The 23582-nt window shown below is 40.6% G+C and overlaps 1 protein-coding gene across 2 annotated transcripts in view; it reads right to left on the reverse strand.

The window, feature by feature from the left end:
- Positions 1–850: 850 nt before the first annotated feature.
- The window catches only part of MMP16 (matrix metallopeptidase 16), a 159376-nt gene continuing 136644 nt past the window's right edge, over positions 851–23582 (reverse strand). For both annotated transcript variants that reach the window (XM_033155517.1, XM_033155516.1), the window contains 3 exons: positions 17244–17394; positions 8733–8848; positions 851–1644 (listed from right to left, as the gene is read on the reverse strand). In XM_033155517.1, coding sequence (XP_033011408.1) covers positions 1310–1644; positions 8733–8848; positions 17244–17394 — 602 coding nt within the window. In that variant the 3' untranslated portion in view covers positions 851–1309. The remainder of the gene's footprint in view (positions 1645–8732; positions 8849–17243; positions 17395–23582) is intronic.

A 23582-nucleotide genomic window follows, 5' to 3' on the forward strand; every position in this document is an offset into this window, starting at 1 on the left:
TAGAAGGAGGAGAGGCAGGCACAGAAGTCAGTGATGCTAAGAGGGAAGGAAGGAGAGGATTTGCAGAACTGATATGGTTTATGGACCACCTACAAAGGAACTCGTAAATCACAGGAAATAAGCTTTAGAATCCAGAATCTCTTTAAGCTGTGTAGTCCTATAATTTCCAGACTGCCAATGTTCACAGCCCTTGAAACTCTGAAAACCTATAGTTCTCAAAGGGTCACAGATTACACAAACCTAATACTAGCATTATGTTTCTCTGTAACATTAAGTGTCACTTTAGTTCACTGCAATCTACTTCACAGGCTTGCTGCATTCTGCTATGGTTTCAACATTAAGTGTTCTTGACAGACCTATGGAAGGCCTGGGGCTGCTGGCCTGGTACAGCTCGGGGGGGGGGGGAGCAGGGGGAGAAAGAAAGAAAAAGAAGAGGAGGAGGCAGGAAACCAACAAAATCCAAACCAATCAATAAAAAAGATACTATCTGAATATAGTAATGAATATAAATGTGTTAAAACATTGAGGACATAGCTCAGAACAGCTGTATAAAACACAAAATGAATGTATCATTAAGGCTGTTACTATATTGCAGATATTTTGGCCCCTTATTTGTTGGAAAATGGCTGTCCAAACAGTCTGAATTCCTGTGTGTCATCCTGGTCTCCCACTTAACAAAAATTATGAGTAGGAGTATAGGACTATATCCGTAGCTGACAGAAAGCAAATCCTCTTTGGAGACAAAGCTGTTTTGGGTCTTCACACTTCCTGAAAGTTCCATTGTGATTGTTGTGTTATAGTTGCTCTATCTTTTCTCTTTTTAAAAAAAAAAAAATGATTACATTTTTTATTTTTTAAACCTCACGCAAAACTCTTTCAAAGGGGAGCAGGCTTCAAAGGGGACAGGAAAAAAACCCCAACAGAGACACTGGAGATGCTTCTTTTTTCCCATATTTTTGCTGTAATATTTCCTCTTCTTTATGGAAAAATCCCGATAGTTTTGCATTGGGTGTATTGAGCGTGCAGAGAGGAAAAAGGCTAGAACCGAATGACAAAGAAAGACAAAAGAACTGGAGGAACGGCAGATACTGTTTACGATGGAAGCTTCCCACTGGAGTGAACTCTTACTTCCTGTGCAGGGTGCAGGCAGCCCCCTGGGTTTTAAAGATCAGCCCTGGTCGAGGGGCTGGACAGATGCCTGCTCCTAGATAGGAAACTGCATAACAGCTCTTCTGTTGATCTCAAGTTACCACGAACTCCTAGGAGAGAGAGAGGGAGAGAGAGAGAGAGAGAGAGACATACCCCTACATCACACCCACTCTTGCATAGAGCGTTTGCAGTACAGTATGTGGCGGGGTGTTCCTTTCCTCTTGAACTGGAACACAGTGTAAACCAAGACAAGGAGGCACAGGGCCAGGATGCAGGGAATGACAATGGCTATGGCTTTCACAGTGCTGGCTGTGTTGTCCAGTTTGATGACAATGTCTACGTCATCCTGAGGGCTGTGTCGGTCTTTGTCCCGGTCTGCTGGTCCATCACAACCCATAAAATCCTTTAGGATGGATCTGGGATATCCAGGTTCCACTTTGAGCATCTGGTTGTTGAATTTCCAGTATTCTTTGCCTTTGTAGAAATACGTGAAGCCTGAGGGACAAAAGTGCGAATGTTTCAATGAGCTGTAATTTAGTTGTGTCCAAAGTCAACAAAAGACAAGGAGCTACTGAAACTGTGGAGTTAACAAGCAGGATTAAAACTGACATTTGGAAATTAATAAAACGTATCCCGCCATTGCCAATATCCACCCAATAGGACCTCACTACTGCATACTTTGTTTGCAGCAACAATTGCTTCAAATCTCCCATCTCTTCATTGAACCATTCTGCACAAAAGGGAATACAGTCAAACCTCGGTTGTCTAACGTAATCTGTTCCGGAAGCCCATTTGGCTTCCAAAACATCCGACAACTGAGGCGTGGCTTCCAATTGGCTGAAAGAGCTTCTTGCACTCAAGCAGAAGCTGTGTTGGACGTTCAGCTTCTGAAAAACATTTGAAAACCTTACTTCCGGGTATTTGGCGTTTGGGAGCCGAAACGTAAGATAACAGAGGCGTTCGGGGACTGAGGTTTGACTGTACAGAATTCTGCCAATATTGTGGGGGAAAAAAATCTTTGCTACACCCTGCATTTTAAAACTTGTACCTGACAAGTACTTAGAAACCTCATGGCTGAACATTAACTCCCAACAACATCTGATTAGTGGATAAATACAAAGGATGGTAGAAAAGAGCTTTAGAAACCCCATACTTGTCATCAAACATGCTTTTCAGCTTCTGTTGTGTGAAATGCTACTGTAATATATATTTAGGCCTCTTCTGATACATTTTTCTGGTATTTATTCCAGAAAGCATTCTCCTAATATGGCCTGCTGGGATTTTTTTTAAAAAAAACTATTTTATTGTTGGTTTGTATTTTAGGATTTTAGTTGTGGTTTTATTGTGAGTGGCCTTGAGTACACTTTACTGTACCAAACTGAGATTTAAAACAAGTTTTCAAAATTAGATAAACCTTAATTTTTATATTCAACAGAATTTGTCTGTTGAATAAACTTTGTCACAATTCTAGCTGCAGGTTTGGGAAATACAGTACTGTACCCCTATCTGCATAGACAATACCAATGCTTTTTCTCTGAGGGGGATGCTGGGGTACGCATACCCCTAAAAATTTTGTGAAACTTTGTACTTTTGTTTATTTTTCCTGATTTGAACTATAAAATGGTGATTTTCTTGAGTCAAAATAAACATTTTTTTTAAGGAAAAAAAAAAGCACTGGACAATACTGAGCTAAATTGACCAGTTGTCTGACTCAGCAGCTTCATATGTTCCTATCATAATGCTGTCATGCGTTCCCAATATACATACTCAAAAGAAAAAGAAAAAAGATAATCGGAATAGCCCTTCCCTCACAGAACATTCTTTTTCCCCGACAGCTTTATAGGGCGTGTTGGTTTTTTCAACAAAGACATGTCTGTATGTTGAAAAAAGTACATCTGATGAGAAACCAATGTATCAAAGCAATCCTTTGTTATGCACAGGAAACTGTATATGGATAACCCAACAAAGCTGTGATTTTTTAAAGTCCCATTAATTTAAGTGGGGCAGATTGAAGCATAGTTTAGCTTATGTCATGTCCTAAATGCCTATCTTCCCTAACTTTATGAAACAACCAAGACGGATGCATTTAGACCAGTGGGGGGATTTAAGATCCTTATTTAAAACTGACATTTAAATAGGATCATAAATTATGCTCACCCTGAGTCCTGTTTGCTCAAAGAGCCCCTAACCAGCTTAGGAACATTGGTCAATTATAGCAAATTACAGCACTGTGCTAGACCCACCTAGATTGCTCCTCCGTCTCGACTGTCTGGCCTGATTCTGTTCCCTGTTTCTTCTATGTCTTTGAGAGGAAATGCTGTATTAACTCTGCCAATGGAAAGCAGGTGTGCACAGCTTCAGATTTTCTGCGGGGAGCTAGAATTTGATCATTCAAGTGCAATCCAGGATAATTAAAAATGGTGCCTAATTGCAGAAATGCTGTTTTCCTGCCAAATAATCCAAAGCATTTGACTGGCCCAGATGAAAAGTGGCAGTGATCCAGTCTGAAACAAACTTTCACAATGGGTGAACTTCCTCCTACTGTTTAAAAACAGGGCACAAATAGCTGGAGCTTTCTCTATCTTTACTATGTCACAGTTTGCATTCTGCAGTATTATAGGTCCCCAGAAAAGAAAAGAAAATGAATGGGCTTCATTTGTGATGCAAATAGTACTAATTGGAAAGTTTAGGTTAGATGCTAGTTTCAACTGCTTACACAAAAATGGGTTTTTTGAAATTGCACTGCAGAGAGGACAAACCTCTTTAGAGCATCTCATTTTCTATTCAAAATAGACCCAAACACTTTCACCCATCACCATTTTTCGTTAGTTTCATGATGGAATAATATAAAAATCTTGTGCTATTGCTGTTACTTATTTTAATTATCCTTCAGAAATTCTAGAGCATAAGATATTGCATGGGGTACTTGGGACTGTTGCAGAGTTTATTATCTCATAAATTTGTCCATTACTAGAAAACAGTAACACAATGGAAATTGTCTTTCTCCCCAAAACTTTCTCCTTAAATATTATTTCCACATTAATTGACAATATATATCCTGTTGACCCCTCCTTCTTTATTTCTTATATTCAGCTAGTTGTGCTGCTTCTCCTGATACAACATTGCAAAAACACAGCCCTACCTCTCTGCCTCCTCAGCAAAATCTCTAATACACTTCCAATCATCTCTTACCTTGACCCACTGCAATATTCTCTGCATTTCCATTCTCACACCTTTTCTCAACTCTGTTCCAAACTCTACCACAAAATCATTTACCTTGTTTGTTGTTCAAACAACATTCCTCGTCAAAGTCTGTGTGACTTTCTGTTTCCTCCCATGTCCAGCACAAACACCCAGTCCCTTCCTGGCCTTCTCTCCATGTTATCTCTCAACCATCATGAACCAGTATATTCCTGTGACCTATCCTTCTGCCCCATTACTCTCAGCCATCTAAAGGTCTCCTGCTCCCACAAGAGTCATCCACAAGGTTGGCAATTTATATGAAAACAACCGGAGTACCTCTTTTTGGCATTTAACAAAATAATATATGTTTACATCAAGTGTGCCACTGAAAATCAGCATAATTTGCTCACTGCTGCTGGTTGGGGTTGGAAAATGCATAATTTGATGATGTTGTAAAATATACTGCATGTTACAGTGAAGGAGGAGAGAACTTGAAATAGGGAGAGATGTCATTTTTGGTTGCTGCTCCCCTTACCTAATTGTAATGCATAATTCTGCCCCAAGTCCTGCCAAAATCTATAAAACTTTCTTCTAAAGCTTTCTGCGTAACTCAAAAGCTTACACATCTTTTTTTTCTCAAGCTGAGCTGCTCCTGTTGAAGATGTTTCTTACTATTAAGAAGGTTTCAACAGTAGATGTAAGAATAGGAGACTTGTATCTCAGTTTCTGTTGTTTTTAATCAAGCAACACAAATGTTTCTCCCCTCCCCAAAAATGAACTAGGAAGCTAAAAGGATTAGCGCTTTATTAATGAAAGATGTTGTTTAATTGGAAGCAGTTCCTCTGAAGTTTCTCCCCTAAAGCTATCTGGTACAATTTCAAGTCAAATCTTTATCTGAAGAGTAGGAGAGAAATGGTTTCAGGCAAAAATCCACCAGAGTTCTCTGAAAGTAGGTTGTGGGGTTTCTCATTTGCTTGTTTCATTGTCTCTTGATGCAATCACCAATTGAGCCATGCAGTGATCTTGACTTTGGGGGACAATTCACAGCACTGTTCCTTGCAGGCTTCACCAGGCAAGTTTCAATACTTAGTTTTCCTTCTCTGAGAGCCCAGAGGATTTCTTACATTTAGCCTCGAAGAAACGACATTAACAACAACACAACACAAAGGCAAAAACGGCTTACTCCTTAATTGTATTGTCTGCCTAGGTCTCTTATATCTTTGCTGTTATTTTAGTAACTGAAAACCTATGAAGTTCAGTGTGACCTCAGGGCTACTTCACACATTACAGAAAAAGAATGAATCCCCATGTCTCCTCAGTGAATTGACCGTGATTCTGCTGAAACATTTCAAGAGAACCCACTCATCTCAAAATGCCTCGGAAACACTCTGCTGTGAAGTGCAATTGGTTCAGGTTTCCAGGCATTCATTTACTGTATGTTTTCAGACACACAGGTGCCCTTCACAGAAAATTTACTGACCTGCACTGAAAATATGGAAGTCCATTTTTTTCCTGTAATGCACAACTATTTACACCTTAAAAAAAGGAAATTATTGCAGCTGCAGCCTCTCACTCATGCTGGCAGCAGAAGAACACGGAGGAGGAGGGTGGAGGAATGGTGAGGGCAGGGTGGTGGAGGGGACCAAGTGGTGGGGCTGAAGAGGAGCACCTGCGAGAGGGAAGGAAAGAATGGGTGGAGGAGACCACTTCTTTCCCCTTCTCTTTATTGTCGCTTACGCCGGGCCGCGTTCCTCATCAACTGCACCGACAGCGAAGCAGCTGCCATTTTGGACCAGCCATCTCTCTCTCATGCATGACAGTGTTAAGGAAGGGAGGGGTGCTCCTGGGGTTGTGGGGATAATACAGTAGATATAGTAGTGGCGAGGACATTGATGGTGATGATGATGATGATGATGATGATGATGATGATGATGATGATAACAATTTATTATTTACACGCTGCCCACCTGGCTGGGTTTCCCCAGCCACTCTGGGTGGCTTCCAAGAGAATGTTAAAAACATGATAAAACATCAAACATTAAAAACTTCCCTAAACAGGGTCTTTTAAAAGTCAGATAGCTGTTTATTTCCTTGACATCTGATAGGAGGGCATTCCACAGGGCAGGCACTACTACTGAGAAGGCCCTCTGCCTGGTTCCTTGTAACTTCACTTCTCACAGTGAGGGAACTGCAAGGAGGCCCTTGGAACCGGACCTCAGAGTCTGGGTTGAATGATGGCGGTGGAGATGCTCCTTCAGGTATATTGACAGTGGGTGAGGAGAAGGGAGATGGACAGGTGATGCCAACCAATGAATGGGATCTACCCTCTGCCCTGTCTGCGTAAACCCTCTCTCTCACTCTTCACTGGACCCACCCTCTCCCCACATATTTTGAGGAGGATGAACTCAAATGTTGGGGAAAAGGTCTCCTGTTTGAAGTCCACACAGGGCAGGGGACACTTTTGTCCAAAACAGAGACGGTCACATTTTCTAAGGATGGGTGGCAACCCTACTTTATATTATAGTGATTACAAGGTGCAGCAAAGGCTTTACTTGCACGTCAATATGATGCACTGAAAATACAGTGGTACCTCAGTTTTTGGACATCTTGGAAGTTGAACGTTTCAGCTTTCGAACACTGAAAACCCAGAAGTAACTGCTTCGGTTTTTGAAAACTTTTCGGAAACCAAATGTGCCACGTGGCTTCTGTATTGATTTTTCCGGACGGAAATGCATGCTTCGGTTTTTGAACGTTTTGGAAGTCAAATCGTCTTCCGGAATGGATTACATTTGAAAACCAAGGTACCACTGTACTTGTGATATGTCCACAACTCCTACTTGCATGTTTATTGGTTAAATGTAATACATTTAAGGAAGCCAGCTAATACAGCATGAGATTACTCTTATCAGCTCTGATCCACATATAGAGAATATTTGTGTGCAACAACAGCACCATTCACTGCTGTGAATCTGGGAATGCTCTCCCCAACCTCACAGACACCTTGTAGAAATGAATGAAGATGCCTTGACACATTTAGCACTCTGTATTTACACTGGAGCCCAATTTATTTGAAATGCATATCCAATCATACCTAGTGCATCAGATACTATATATACTTTAACACAAGCCATTATAGAGACATATGAGTATATATATATATGCACACACAAATAAAACTAGTTTTTTATGGCAATAAATTTAATAACACAGTGTTGCACAAACTAGTTTCCTGCTGCAAAAAAAGAAACTTCTGCCCTCACCCACCCAAAATGCTCAGCTCAGGAAAGATTTTCTATTGATGGGTGAAACAGACTTAAAGCAAGGAAATGATTAAGAGTATTTCCGAGAAGAAAATGTTGTCTGCAGAAATTAGATATTTGAGCCAAAGGAAGGAATAAAGTTTCTAAACTAGGGGGAAATGCCTCATAATCTTTTACACGGGAGACATGTCCTGAGGGAAGAAAAAAAAAACCCAATCTCTGTTAAATCAATCACATGCGCAGAGCTAGAGGGACGTAGCAAGTGAAACTAGTTGCAATCCCATATCTTTATTTCACTCTCAAGACCATCAAATTGTTAAGGGCAGTAATTAATATGCACATAATGACATCTTTCAGCATCAAGAAAAGTCTATGGTGCTTCGTCTTAGTCCAGGGGTTATAGTGGTTACATAAATGTGCAATATAGTTTAGCTATACCTTTGCAATAAGTAATTTAGTACTAATGTAAACTTAGGTTCAAAACCATTGGGTCATCCTTTGTTCTTCTTTATTTTGCATCAGATAGCAATGGACCTGTGACAACAGTTTGCAATTGTGTGCTCCACAGCACAAAAGTAGATTCACCTTGATAAAGCCAATGAGGGAAAAAATTGCACAACGCAAGCAAATTAGACTCCAGACTAAATCCAGAAGCGGTGAACCAGTGTTTGGAGAATAAGGCTGAAAGTGATAGAGAAACAGCATACACAAGAGATGGACAAACTCTAACAAGAAAATCCCATTCTGGATTAATTTGGAAATGACACTATATTATTGTAATCTGTAGCAAATAGCAGCTCTGGGTGGCAAATTTTCAGTGAGCGAATGACATGGGGAGAAATGTATATTTACACTTCCCCTGTTCCACCATCTTGATCTATGAGTCTGAAGAAAGAAGAGGGGATTCCCAATCACTGCATTCAAAGATTAATATGGAAACAATTTGAGAACAAGAAGAATATTTTAAAAATTCAGAAATCCAAATGCATCAATTTATAGGTGTGCTGACATGGGGTTACAAAGCAGTGTAAATTCAGGTAGCAAAGCACAGCTTGAAAAAGTGAGGTACTCAAAAGATGGCCTGCAGATCAGGAAGATTGTTTTATTAAAAAGCAATAACATGCACAAGAAGCTACGCACCATTTTCTTTGTGGACAAAGGCTCCCTGAGGTGAATCCGGGATACCTTTCCATATTGTGATTGGTTTGGGATAACCAGGATCCATAGTTCTCATATCTTCACTGTACCTCCAGTACCTAATAAACAAAGCTACAAGATTAGAATATGCATTTATGAATGCTTATTTTCAATGTCAGAAAAGACAACACTGAGTGAAATTATGAAATCAGGGCAAAAACATCCTTCCCGCTTTAGGTACATTCCCAGGTAACAAAGGCGTTTTATCTGCTTGCCGATTGGACAGCTGTTTCTAGTAAGCGCACAGTAGATAAAAAGATTTGCCTAGTTTGAAAACCAAATCAACAAGCGCCTTTTGCATAATCAGAACAATTCTGATGCCTAGGGGTTCTACAAAGCCGCACAAGGAGGAACATTATATGCAAAGATCCATAGTAATGTTTCAGTTGAAGTTTTAATCACACACAAGCCATTAAACTCTGAGTTAAGGTTCCCACAGCAATCTTAACTCTTCTCTTATGAATGCTTTACAGGAGTCTTTTGTTACCCAATCATGCAATATGCATTAAATAATTCAATATGCCGAATTCTGTACATGCTAAATCAGGGTACAGAGAAATATTTGCAGTAAAACAAAACAACAACAGCAGCAGCAGTGCACAAATTCAGAGTCACTAAGGCTGTAATACTATGCATATTTACTCAGGAGTAAGCCCCACATAACACAGTGGACCTTACTTCTGAGTAATGTGCACAAGATTACACTTCAATATTATTTTAAGGCAAGGTGTTGTCAATATGCTTAAGATGTGAAGTTTTATTTCTCTGTTACATCTGAATCAGGAGAAGCTGTGAAAGACCCAGAGGGGTATCTGGGCGCAATGTTAGACTGCATAAGGTAAAGGGACCCCTGACCATTAGGTCCAGTCGCAGACAACTCTGGGGTTGTGTGGCTCATCTCGCTTTACTGGCCGAGGGAGCTGGCATTTGTCCGCAGACAGTTTCCAGGTCATGTGGCCAGCATGACTAAGCCACTTCTGGCGAAACCAGAGCAGCACATGGAAATGGTGTTTACCTTCCTGCTGGAGGGGTACCTATTTATCTACTTGCACTTGGATGTGCTTTCGAACTGCTAGGTGGGCAGGAGCTGGGACCGAGCAACGGGAGCTCACCCCATCATGGGGATTCGAACTGCCGACCTTCTGACCTTCTGATCAGCAAGCCCTAGGCTCTGTGGTTTAGTCCACAGCACCACCCACGTCCCATTAGACTGCATAAGGGGCAACACAGTGAGTCTGAATCCTGAGAAGATGGAGTCTTGTTGGTTGGGTGGTTACCAGATTTTGCTTATTCTTTGGACTGCTTGTGATTGCTTAACCATGTTCTTGCAATGTGCTGGGAGCAGTGCTCAGCACCAAAAGGTAGAGGCAGCCGCAGTGTTGTCCCAGCCAAAGCAAAGTGGGCTACAACTTTTTAGGCCACACAAAGGGTCGGTTATGAAGGAAGGACTAAGCCAAAACATCTGCCCTATCAGTTCAGGGTTTTTTCAATCCTGCTTATCATTGCTTTTTTAAAAATCTGGCTTTAAATATGCAGCTGTACTTCCACCTGCACCTGCATGACAGTGAGCCTTTCAGAAAAAAATTGGGTGCTCTTCCATGTGCATTGAATTGAGCAGCATATCTTATAGAAATTGCTGGGTTTTCCCCATAATATTTCTAAAAAATAAATCTTTATTCTAGAGGCTTCCTCCCAGCAGAAGTTCACTGTGCATGCCAAATATATTTTGTTGTTGATCTGCCAAAGGCTTTTTGTTTTCAAGATTAAGCTTAAAATCATGTGCGATGTTTTGAGACGAAGTCATTTTAGTTATTAGAAAAAAAGGCTTCTATCCATTCCCTAAAGCATGAATAAAACTGTTTTTTCTTCATGTTTTATGACAGGTGAGAAAAGAGATGAGTGGTCTTTCTGCAGTATTTTCACAGTCAATAAAAATTCACTTTTGGTCACAACTATGTGTTAGAAATTACATATGAATGAAGAGACACACATGGGAGGGGGGTGTTTCAAAATAAGAAAGCAGTTTGTATAATTTTCATTGAAAATGACCATTTGATCCTACACTCAGCAAATGCAATATGCATTAGTCTTCCTCAGGTATTAATCACATCATAACATTACTGGGGAATGTTGCCTTATTGCTCGACCACCCCTAGACATCTATGCATTAGGTTAGATGTCTGTTCTAAAGAAGCCTGTATGTGAGCCTATCCATAGACTTCTTCACAACAGATGTCCCAGCAGGAGCAGGAGCATCCCTGATGCTGGGGAACTGGTTAACATTGTGGACCCATCCCCCTGGTAACTATAGACTATATTCTTCACATGATTCAGACATGGAGGCTATCTTAAGTTCTCAATTCATCAGAGGTTTAACAAAACAGTCTGAGACATGCTAATTCAGAAGTAAATTTGATTTACTTAATGGCAATATGACCAATAACTGAGGTCTTTGGGGGACCTTAGTGGTCAGGTGCATGGCTCATTTTCTCCAGGAGCTGTGTGCTCCATACTGTGGACCATAGCTGCGGGAAATTCCATTATTTTTTGCGGGAAATTCCATTATTCCAGTGCCGTTTCCCAATGCGAAAAAAGGAAGGTTGACAGCTATGCTGTGGACCCAATTTTATGGAACTCCTTTCCAGTTGAGGTCTGCCAACCCCCCTCCCATTCAAACTTCTAGTCCCTACTGAAGGCTTTTATTCCAGTAAGGATTTCAAACACCAGGACTGGTGAGATGAGAATGATAGTGAGATTGAACATATTATTGAGAAGAAAAGGAAGGCCTTTCAGATCTGGCAAAGAGATAGAAACTGTGCCACTAAGGGGGGGGAACCTATGCCAACACTAAGGCTGAGGTTCAAAGAAGAACCGGAGAACTAAAGAACACCTGGTAGATTAAAAAAGCTCAAGAGATTCAGCACTTGGCCGACACTCATGATGCACAGAGTTGCTTTAAAGTCACAACGACCACCTATGGACCAATAAATTATGGCATATGCCCACTACGGTACCACACTTCTAAAAGATAAAGAAGCTATTGAATTAGCCACAGCTGCTGAGGTCCTCTCAAAAATCCCACAAAAACAAATTAGAGATGAGCTTTCAGTATCTCCAAATCTGGGAGAGTTGTGTACAGCTATTAACCAAATGAAAAACAACAAAGCCAGTGGACCTGATGTCTTCAAAGTGGGTGGAATTGAACTTACACAACAACTTCACAAGCTCATTGAAAAAATCTGGGAGAGAGAGCAGATCCCAGCAGACTTTAGGGATGCCAAAATTATCAACCTTTTTAAAAAAGGTGATAGAATGGACTGTGGAAACTATTGAGGCATCTCTTTATTAGCTGCAGCCGGCAAAATTCTTGCAAGGATCTTAGCAAACTGCCTTCTAACTATATCTGAGGCTACACTTCCTGAATCCCAAAATGGTTTTCGGCCTTCTAGGGGGACAGTGGACATGATTTTCACCACTCAACAGCTTATTGACCTGACTAACGCCTTCAACACTGTAAATAGTAATGCCCTGTGGACTGTCCTTCTGAAAATTGACTGCCCAGATAAATTTGTAAACATCCTCTGGCTCCTCCACAATAATATGACAGCAACAATTGCAGATAACAATGGCTCTCAAAGTGAACCATTCACAGTGGGATCAGATGTTAAACGGGGTTGTGTTATCGTGCCAACTCTATTTATTATTTTCATTGTCATGTTCCTACACTTTGTTGAAGGGAAACTCCCCACCGGGGTAGACATCATATATCAAACAGATGTGAAAGTTATTTAACTTGAGTAGGTTAAAAGCAAAGAGTAAGGTTATCCTAACTTCCACCATTGAGCTTCAATATGCTAATGAAAACATAGTGTGTGCACACTCAGAGGATGACCTCCAAATCATCCTAAATATCTTCACAGAAGCTTACGAACATCCAAAAAACCAAAGTGCTGCACCAACAAGCACAAAACAACCCCTCTGCAGCGCCACAAATCCAACTTAACAGTGTAACATTGGAAAATGTTGATCACTTCTACCTGGGTCACTATCTTTCCACAAGGGCTGACATTGATGCTGAAATCCAGCATTGCCTGAGCTCTGCGAGTGCAGCTTTCTCCCGATTGAAGTGAAGAGTGTTTGAGTATTGGGACATTCTCAGGGAAACCAAAATGATTGTTTACAAAGCTATTGTACTACCAACCTTACATTTGTGAAACATGGACCACTTATAAATGTCATCTCTAACTCCTCGAAAGATTCCATCAATGGTGTCTCTGAAAAATATTGCATATCACTTGGGAAGACAGGTGAACTAATGTCAGTTTACTGGAAAAAGCAAAGATCACCAGTGTCAAAGCAATGATTATTCAACATTAACTTTGTTGGACTGGTCATGTTGTGCGGATGCCTGATTATCGTCCTCCAAAACAACTACTCTATTCCGAACTTAAAAATGGAAAGCGCAATGCTGGTGGTCAACAAAAGAGGTTTAAATACTTTCTCAAGGCAAATCTAAAAAAATGTAGTATAAACACTGACAACTGGGAAATGCTGGTCTGCGAGCACTCCAGTTGGGGAACAGCCTTTACCAAAGGCGTCATGGGGTTTGAAGACACTTGAACTCAGGACGAAAGGGAGAAATGTGCTAAGAGGAAGGCACATTTGGCAAACCCTCACCTTGATCAACTCCCACCCAGAAACCTATGTCCCCAGTGTGGAACGGTGTGGGGATTCAGAATTGGCCTCCACAGTCACTTAGGGACTCACTGTTAAAACCGTATTCATAGAAGACAATCTTACTCAGCTACGACTGATTGCCAAAGAAGAAAGAAGATTCCAGTAGGTATTTTAACTGAATTCTGTTTTTATAGTTTTAATCCTTATTGTGTTGAGTTACCTGTGTACTATTAGATTTAAGCACTATATAAATACCCAAAAATTATATTGTATGGGGGAGGGTATTTATTGTTTTTGTTTTGCTCCTGTTTTAATTACCGGTATATAGTTTATGTTTTTATCTTGTATGTTTACATTGTCAACCATCCTGAGATGTACAAATGAAGGGTAGTATACAAAATGAATAAATAAAATAAAATGATGATGATGATGTATAAACCAAATCAAACACAGAGCTTAATTCTCAGGATTTTATTTTTTTTAGAGGAAGGCTGCACAGAATCTGCCTGCACATAGATTAAAATCACTGAACAAACGAAGTCCATCTTTCCATGCACAGAAAATAGATTCACTAGTGGCAAAATTCAATGATAAAATGGGTTGTGATCACCATGGCCTCTAATTACAAAGCTGCAAATGAGTTCAGAAACAGGGTAATAAGGGGAAGAGAGCCAACTGGTTTGTTTGTTTGTTTTTCTAAAAAAAAAAAAACCAAAAAAAAACCAACAACAAACCAACAGGCATTCAAGCAAAGTATAGATAAAGCCCTATGGCACTGTCTCTTGCACAGCTCTAGCAAATTTAACTGAGTTCTGCAGTGCAAACCCCACTTCATGGGATTAATTCAAGATTGTACTCAGTAGAAAAATCAGCACGGATTTATCCAGCATGGTTGTGTACTTTTCTATTTACATCACTTCCTTGGGACTTTTTTCCTTGGCACATTTTTTCTCCTAAGAGGACTACAGTATATTTTCACAGTCTTAGCAGGGAGGCCATTTTGCTCCTTTGACTTTGGCATCACCTCTCGCCTGTCTCTTTCATGCCTGACAACCTCATTGCTACTAAAGAAGCAACGGTGGGTTGTCCTAATTCAGAAAGAAAACCGTAATAGGCTTATTTATGCAATTAAAACCAGCAGGAGGATTCAACTCTAACATTACATTAAGAAGGGGGGGGGAGGTGATATAAACAATATGTACTGTGAAGCTTAGTGGGATATGGGCTTATTCCCACTGGTGGTCAATATCCTGTAATAGCTCAATTATCTTGGCATGGCTCATGTTCTTCGATCTTCTTCTTACATACTGTATTGCATTTATGTCCTGCTGAGGCTCATTATGCTTGTTACAGTTCTAAGTAGCAGCCTCTCCATCAGCAGAAGTTTCCTTTGATAGTTCTCTCTAGGTTGATTTTTTTAATATAAAAAGTATATTGTTTAAGCTAATAGTATTTTAGGAAGACCTTGACTTGGCATAGCTGCCTTTGGAAATAAACCTACTATACAAAACCTCAATTGAATAAAACTTGGAGAAAGTGTATCGGTAAGTCACAAATGCAGAAACAGGATGCCAACCATTGCCATGGTCCCAATAACCTGCAGGTTGAAAACTGTTGCCCAGGAATAAACTTTTTTTAAAAAAATAACAAATTTCCCTATCTGCAGGAGACAAATTATAGGACAGGTTTTGTTCACAGTAGATGCTGATTACAATATGCTTGAAATTAAACATACTTTTCAGGCGTCAAGATGTTGCCTGCTTCTTCTCCCAATGCTGGTACACAGATAAGAAGACTCCATTTATAAAACTGATTGTGGCAGTCTTCATAATATAGACTCATATAGCTCAGAAAGGCAAACAAAATTAGCAGCACAGTTGGGGAAAAGATTTAAACAGCATGCATGCTTGCAGGGATGCAACTGAGAGTCTCACACACTCCACAGAGCTCCCACTGCCTATATTCTTCTCTGTCTCTCTTTATTTTTATTTATTTTTATCTTTATTTCTTATTTCATAATTTCTTGTGTTTTCTCTTTCACATTTCCCTTCTATCCACTCTACTTTTGCCTGTGTTTTATTTTTTGAGAAATGCACAGGAAGGTGATGGATTGAAGGTGAAAGATCCTGTATGAGAGACAGGGAAGGGGAGATCTCCCAAGGTGGGAGGCTGGGAGAAGGAAGGGAAGCTACCAGGTGTCTGCTGGGAAGGTCCATACCCTTTTGTGTGATACAAGCGTTAAGTTCTACTTCTGCCAGAGAGATTTGTATTTTTTTCTTTCTTCTCCTCTTTCTCTTTTTTCCTATTATGTTATTTCCTGTTTTATTTTCATTTTGATTAATCTGTTTTTATTGTATTTTATGCTGAAAAGTGTGTGTGTGTGTGTGTGTATGAGAAAAAACCCAGGAAATCTAGTTACACACACAGGGTTCATTCCCTGAATTGCATATATACACAGTGTTATTCAATATACTGAGAGTTTCTATACATTCAAGTGTTTCCAAGTGGATTTGAATATCAGAGGAAGGCCCATACCTATTTACAGCTGCACAGCTGTGACCTGACCATGAAGGAAATGAGGAAAAGTCCTTTCTCCTGCGATTTCTATAAGCATCTAGGCAACAGGAGTTGCACTTTGGTCAGTGCTACACATTCAGGAGCTACAAATCTCACACAGAGCTTCCAAATAAGCAAGGACATCTCAGTGTTAAGGTAGCTCCATACATATCTCCCGTGTGAAAGGTTGAAATCATTGAGATACTATCAAAGTAGAAAACATGGAGCTAGGCAGAAAAATATTTTGCTGGTGCCAAGGTCCCCCCTTACGACAGATGGAAGTCACAACATGACTTCCCATCGCCTTTAGGGTCCAAGGGGGAATTGATTCGTGCCCCTGTACTAGATGTTCTGCTCTCTGCTATCTTTCTGCAGAAGGACAAAACACTAGGACCAATCTTTGCCACAGCTTCATCTTGGTCCAAAATAAGGCAGCAGGAAGTTGGAGAGACAGAGCAGCAGGGAACTGGAGCAAGGTAGAACTAAATCTCCTTCCTCTTCTATCAGTTCTTATTTGCCATGTTGATGTAAACCCTGCTTAACTACCAAGACCACTGAGGATTAAAACAATGCATTAACAAAAGTCATAGTTCATTTTAGAAGCAATCCATGCACAATACTTGCTTCGCACAAATAACATAATGCATAAAGCTAAACTGCTCTGAGAGTACGAAGCAGATTGTAGGTCTTCTGTCATCCTCCATTTCTGTCGCCAAACTCATACTGAAATTGTAACACATTGTTTTCAGTGTTGTGACCCTAAGTTCTTTTGTGCTAGGATTTCAAATGTATGAGCACAGAAGTGAAAGGAGAAAGAAAAATAAGCAAATTCATTGAAAACTTTCAGTACCTAGGTCTCTGAAGTTATTTGACACAACCTGTAAGATGTATATAAAACAATTAACTGCAGGCTAAATGAAAATAACTGACAAATGAACATGCACAGTAGAACCCGAAACCTCAAGAGACTTGCTACCCTTGACAGAGAAGATTTATAATAGTTGGGCAAACACAAAAGATATGGGTCTTAACCTGTGTGGAAGCATACATAAAAAGCCTTGAAATAGGCTGTATGACGTAAAAAGTCAACCCAACACTAAAAATTCCATGTGTGCAATATTTTTCACAAGGCCATTAGAAAACAAAGGAACATGACCAGTCATACACAAATGCTGTGAAACTAACTGGTTGATTAGTCCCTTCCAGGATGAATATACCAACCTATCTCCTTTGAAGAAGTAGGTTTTCCCAACGTCTTCCCACCAAATTGCTGAATCAATACCATGGGGTGGAATCCCACTGCCCAATGTTATCAAATCGTGAGGATATCCTGGCTGGAGAGTAGTGTCCTTGAAGACCCAGAACTTGTTACCTGAGGGCAGAGGGAAGGGAGAAAGATCCACATTAGCTTCTCATGCTATCATTTGTTGATAAACAGGCTCTTTCCCCTGAACTCTCCCAAATAAATATGTAGGACATTAATTAGAAAACAGAACACAATGCAGGTATCAATATATAAACCAATATCCAAACATTTTGGCTGTCATTCCTCAGAATTCCAAGTATGCTGCAGAATCCAAAACTCCAAATGGAGCAGGCCGCCACAATTTGTGCTGTGGCTCACCAAGCTGAATGCAGCTCATCAACCATGAATGGTGGCCCACCAAGAGACCTAATATGCTGCTCGGCTGCAAAAATGGGTTGTGGTGAGCTGAAGATTCATGGTTACTGGGCTGCTTTTGGTAGGTCATGAGATGTGGAGGCTGCTGTATTTGAATTCTGCAGCATGTTATGAGCTGCCATGGAGTGAAAGGCTTTGCCTGTGGTAAGATCAAGAAATGCCCAAGTTTAGCAAGCTGCTTGGGCTACAGAAGTGGAAAAACTTCAGCTGATGCTGTAGTTCCTTAGAAGCAGGCTGTCAATTTGTAGTGCAGACGTGCCGCAAGACACCCTTAGGCATAGAAACTAATGGGAAAGTGGATCCATTTCTCAACACCAATCATTTTAGAAAATGACATGTACAAAAATGGGAACCCATATCCTTTCTTGTGCTTAACAAAGTATACAGGCAGACTTGACTCATGTACACATATCGGCCCTTAGGCACTGTTTTTGTTACAAACATTTTTAAAGGAAACTTTACTTCACCCCAAAGATTGAGGATCAAGTCTGCGCTAGAGTCCCTGTGCTGGAAAATCCAGATAGATGTTTCACGGTTTGTTTTATAGATATCCCTTAAATAAGGAAGTCTTAAAGAGTAATAAGAGGATGCAGAGAGAAAATCAGGAAATAGTTTGGTTTCTTTGGCCAATATCTTTGAGATTTACATTATCTCCTTTTATCACATTTTTAATTAGGAAATAGGATATGGTTTCAATCCTTCTCATGCTCAACTTGTGGACTAAATCTTTCATCAGCTCCTTTGCAACTGCTTAACAATCCGCTTTCAAGCATGAGAATGCTCCTACTCCTGTACATTCTTCTTATTCAAGAAAACATCCACTTCATTCTATTGCCTCCCCAATATGCATCACTAGAAGCTGGGGTTGTTACAGCTTACCTGGATGGCAGTTGGGTAGGGCAGAGTGATGATGAGGTCGGGACTTTGTAGCCCCAACCTCACTGCCCCACCCAGTGCCATCCAGGTAAGCTACAGAGAGCAGCTACAGAGAGCAGCACTCTGGCTCTGATCTACCACACAAATGTGGCATACTGATATGCACCATTGTTTTGATGCTCTCCTCCCCAATGGAACACATCCAAGATATTCAGGATCCATTCAGGTGTTTTTAAACTGCATTCATAGTGAAGGGATGATGATGCACGTGCTGGTTCTATCTCAGACCTTGTCACAATGAGTGGAAAGAACTGAAGGGGGATTGTAAGTGTGTTTGTCTGAATGTAAATATGATCCCTGTGATCAGGCACACTGCATGAACAGGATTTTCGATCACAAGGAGGATTGCAATTATTCTGTCCAACATATTTATGACCCAATGAATCCAGCCCAGAGACCAATGCCTCCTCAATAAACATCACTGCCCTCTCTCCCTTTGTGTCCATATGTGGGCCACTGTTGGCTTTCAGGTTCACAGCACCAGACTATATTGCTTCGTGGCACACAAGTTGCACAGACCTGTCTTCCACTGTGTGCCCATTTATTTAAGCAAGGCACGGTTTCCTGAACAATAACTACAAAAGTAGCTAACATCGCATAGGCAAATGGAACTATGAGTTTTATTTGCCTATCAGATCCTACCCAGCTGATACCTTTTCCTCTGATATTTAGGCCTAAACAAATTTAAAACTCTAGAAGCTATCTGGATATATGTTATTTGAGTCTCTTGGGCAATGGCAACAGTAATTATTTATATGCAAGGTTTCTATTGGTTTCAGACTGATGGAGATGTATTATGCATGCAGGAGATGACGGGCTTATACTGCCACAGCTGTCATCATTATTTGTAGCATGCGCCGTATATAACAAACTCAAGATTTACATGACTGCAGGTTTTCTTTGAGAAAGTTTATTTTCTGATTCTTCAGCTGAAGGAGTTATATGAGAAAGCATCTGGATTTCAGCTGGAGAAGGAGGTCAGAGAGCTGCACATTTCAGGAGTTTCAGCAAAGAAACAGAACGAGATCCTTCAAACTGAGTAGTGAATACTGAAAAGGAATTTAAGATAAGGAGCAGGCAAAAATATTTTTTTATCAAGTTGAAAAATTTACCTGTGGGGTCAGTTCCAACACTATCACCCTTTGTGGTGGGCATTGAATAACAGTTTAGTTAGGTGGGTGCTGAAAAAGGCAGGCCATAATATTTGCATTGTCTCTACCATGCATTTCAGCCCAAATGTGTGGACTGTCTCTCCCCCTCTCCCTGCAGCCCTTATGTTGGAGGGGTGATATTTGATAAGTCCTCTAATGAACTCTTCAAACAGCATTGGATGAGTCACTAGTATCACAACCTCTGTTTGGAATCTGTACAATGGGAATATTAATGCCCTTTATCTCAGGGCTTTAGAAAGGTTAAGTATGAGAGATTCTAAAGCATTCCATGTGTATGTTAAAAGTGCTATAAAATTAACATTGACATTTATATTTACCTCATGTAGCAAAGAGGTTAAAAGTGTAACCAGGGTATTGGAAAGTTCCTTATTTCAAATCTCAGAGCAGTCATGGAATCATTAGGCAAGTTGCTATCTCCGAGCCAAAGCAAATACTTTTTAAAAAATTTATTATTATTATTATTTGTTTTTATTACCCACCCTTCAAGAAGGTCCCAAGTTGGGTTACAGCATATAGAAATACAATGCAATTAAAACAAAAAAAAAATACCTAACCCCACCCATAACCCTAAAACAATAATTCAATACCACACATTACAAGGAGGGTATCATAGCCAAATTGTTCAATTTTCAAAGAAAAGACAAATAAATCTGCTCTCTCAGAAGCATTGAGCCTGGTTCCAAAAAGTCACAAGGAGGATTGAAAATATGTCGAAAGAATTAACAGACCTACTAGGTGTTTTATTTGAATAAAGTCTTGCTAATTGATCCATTCATGTGATTTCAAGGGTCTTCAAGAGCTACTCCTTTGTAGTAGGTGCAGATGCTAATCTTTTGGTTAAACTCTTTTACAGTGTTGCAAATACTGCATGACAATACATGCAGGCAATGGGTTTTTGGGTTTTTTTTCTGGCCAGCCTTCCTATTAAGCTGTTCTGTGGGTGGCACAGATGTGGGATGTGGGTGGCGCGGTGCTCTAAACCACTGAGCCTAGGGCTTGCCGATCGGAAGGTTGGCGGTTTGAATCCCCGCGATGGGGTGAGCTCCCGTTGCTCGGTCCTAGCAGTTCGAAAGCATGTCAAACTGCAAGTAGATAAATAGGTACCGCTCCAGTGGGAAGGTAAACAGCATTTCTGTGCACTGATCTGGTTCGCCAGAAGCAGCTTAGTCATGCTGGCCGCCTGACCCGGAAGCTGTCTGTGGGCAAACGCCAGCTCCCTTGGCCTATAGAGCGAGATGAGCGCTGCAACCCCAGAGTCATCCATGACTGGACCTAATGGTCAGGGGTACCTTTACTTTTACCTTTATGGCACAGAAAGAACAGGAGAGAAGCTGGGCTGCAAATGTCTGTTGCTGTTTTGCATTTATCTACAAGACTTCACTTGATCCTCAAGCTCATCCTATCTGTATCACATATCCATTTTGCTTTCAGCAGACCTTTTCCTTACACTTGCTTCACTTTAAAAAATAAAATCCCTGAATTTCTATGCAGACAGTGTTACTTGCTTCTTACCCATATCCTGCCAGTAAATTTTAGCTTTCAAAATGAAGCTGTCAAATAGTGGGAAGAGTGGTGTTGAAAGTTATGGCAGCACCAGTGTGAATTTTACAACAACTTTGCTACTGCTGCATTTGGGCTTGGCACAAGTTTTAGCACTGCAGATGCCTTTGACAGTTAGCTTTTAGCACTGCTTAAATTTCTTGTCACACTAGGAAGAATTTCGCAATCTGCATCTCTGCCATTTAAAAAATATTTACAGACTTATCTGGCATTTCCTCATTACCTATCCTACAGGAAAACCACCATGGAATGCTATGAAAGAATATTGCTATATTTTAATTAGGTGTTCATGCTATATTACAGAACAGCAAAGTTTCAGTACATTCTGAGCCGTTATGCAGAAGATTATGTACATATCTAAGCACTAAATAGATAAATAAACATGGGTTTTATGCTATTCGTTTCATTTCCCCCCTCAAATATCAACTTAAAATGATATTTTACACTTACATTTGGGATAGTAAAATGCTATTTTCAATTGATATTTGAATGGCCGTACAGCACTTTAATGAAATCCAGCCAAGATTTCATAGAAGGAAGATACATTTCAAAATAGGTTTATTTTGAATATACCAACTGCATTAAACAGATAGGGTTTCCTTCTGGCCTCACCTGTGACTGGTGTGTGGCCTTCTGAAAGCTGACCCATGTTTGAGGGGATCCGGGGCCGTGCAATGTCACCATGTCTTGGACGCATGATGTCAGCACACCCCACAGCATGCTCATGGTGTGTGTGCACACCCCACGGCATGCTGATGTCACTCGCACACACCATGGGGAGGGGGAGCTGACATGTCATGCGGATGCCCCATGGAGTGCATCCGCAGAGCTTTGGAGGAGCCTTGACCCCCTGGCCCCCCTACCTGGTGCTGGTGCCATCTAGCCTGTACCAACTCACCCTTCTTCTACGCATTCAGTGTATGGATATACAGTCTTAATAGGGGTATTCAGGCAGAATTTATCATTATACAACTCTAATCACTGACATGTGAATTAAAAACAACAACAACTCTCAGTTGTCGGATGAATTTTAATTCATTGGCCTTCCTCTGTAAAATAGTACATTATTAGGAGTATAGATGTAATGAATCCAGCTTGAGCCGATTATCCCCCCCTTTTTGTACACAGGGCAAGGAAAGAATAACTAAGTGCTAGAATGTCTGATTTCCCATTCACTGTATTATGAAACTATATTTGGACCATATATTTTAAAAGCTTCATGTTCTTGAGAAATTTCTGAAACTGATTTAAAAAATAAAAAAATAAAAATAGGGGTCAGCTGAAAAAAGCCAGAAACATTGGCTCTGCCCATTGGCTCTCTCCCACACAGGCAAGGCATAGCCTTTTGAAGTTCCTCTCCTTCAGCCTCAATGGTGAAAGAGACTTGGCAAAGCTGTCCCCTTTGGCTTGGCATTACAAGAGTTTAAATGGCCCTTTGGCTGGGTCTTGGCTTGAGAGAAAATGGCTTAGGATTCCATAGGCCTAATTTGAGCAACAAATTCCAAAAGGGGAATGTAGAATCCAAATGAAATTAAAATAACTAAATAAAAGTCACATGCAGTCATGGACTGAACAGACAGCAAGGCTGTGATAGGAGATAATGATATAGGAAACACAGGGTGAAGACAGACTGACTTTCTGTGTGTGGTAGAATTGCTTTTGACACTGACCTAAGCAAGTGGTGCTTAACCAGAAGCAGGAAAAGCGACCCAGGAAAGACAAGGCACCATGGGACGTCACTGTTCTCCATGAAGAATGCCAACCATGAGGATTTCACAGCCTATACTGGCCTCTTATTGAGCCTTCCCACAGAAATTAGTAACTCCTCCCATCCCCATTGATAATCATTTATTTTGTTTGCATAGGCTCAAAGAGAGTCTAGTTGAAAGAACAGCGCCTCAGGATATGGACTTTGAGGCAGTAAATTATGGGAGGGAGAGCATTTAATGTTCTTATCACACATGTTTTTTGCCATTTAAATTGGTCTCCTCAGATTCAGCTTGGGACAGATTCAGGTTGAAAAACAGACTCTCCTCTGTTGTGTCTCATTTTGCCCTGGGACCATATTGTCCCAAAGTTTTGGGAAGGGGGTCAGATGATGCTCCTTCCCTTTGAAGATTTTCCTAAATAGCCTCAAGTGCTGTGCTGCCACAGACAGTCACCTATACTGCCTAGCATGTTGGAGGATGGAAATGTGACAATGTGGTAGAA

Source organism: Lacerta agilis, chromosome 7, assembly GCF_009819535.1.
Source record: "Lacerta agilis isolate rLacAgi1 chromosome 7, rLacAgi1.pri, whole genome shotgun sequence".
NCBI classification, from domain to species: Eukaryota; Metazoa; Chordata; class Lepidosauria; order Squamata; family Lacertidae; genus Lacerta; species Lacerta agilis.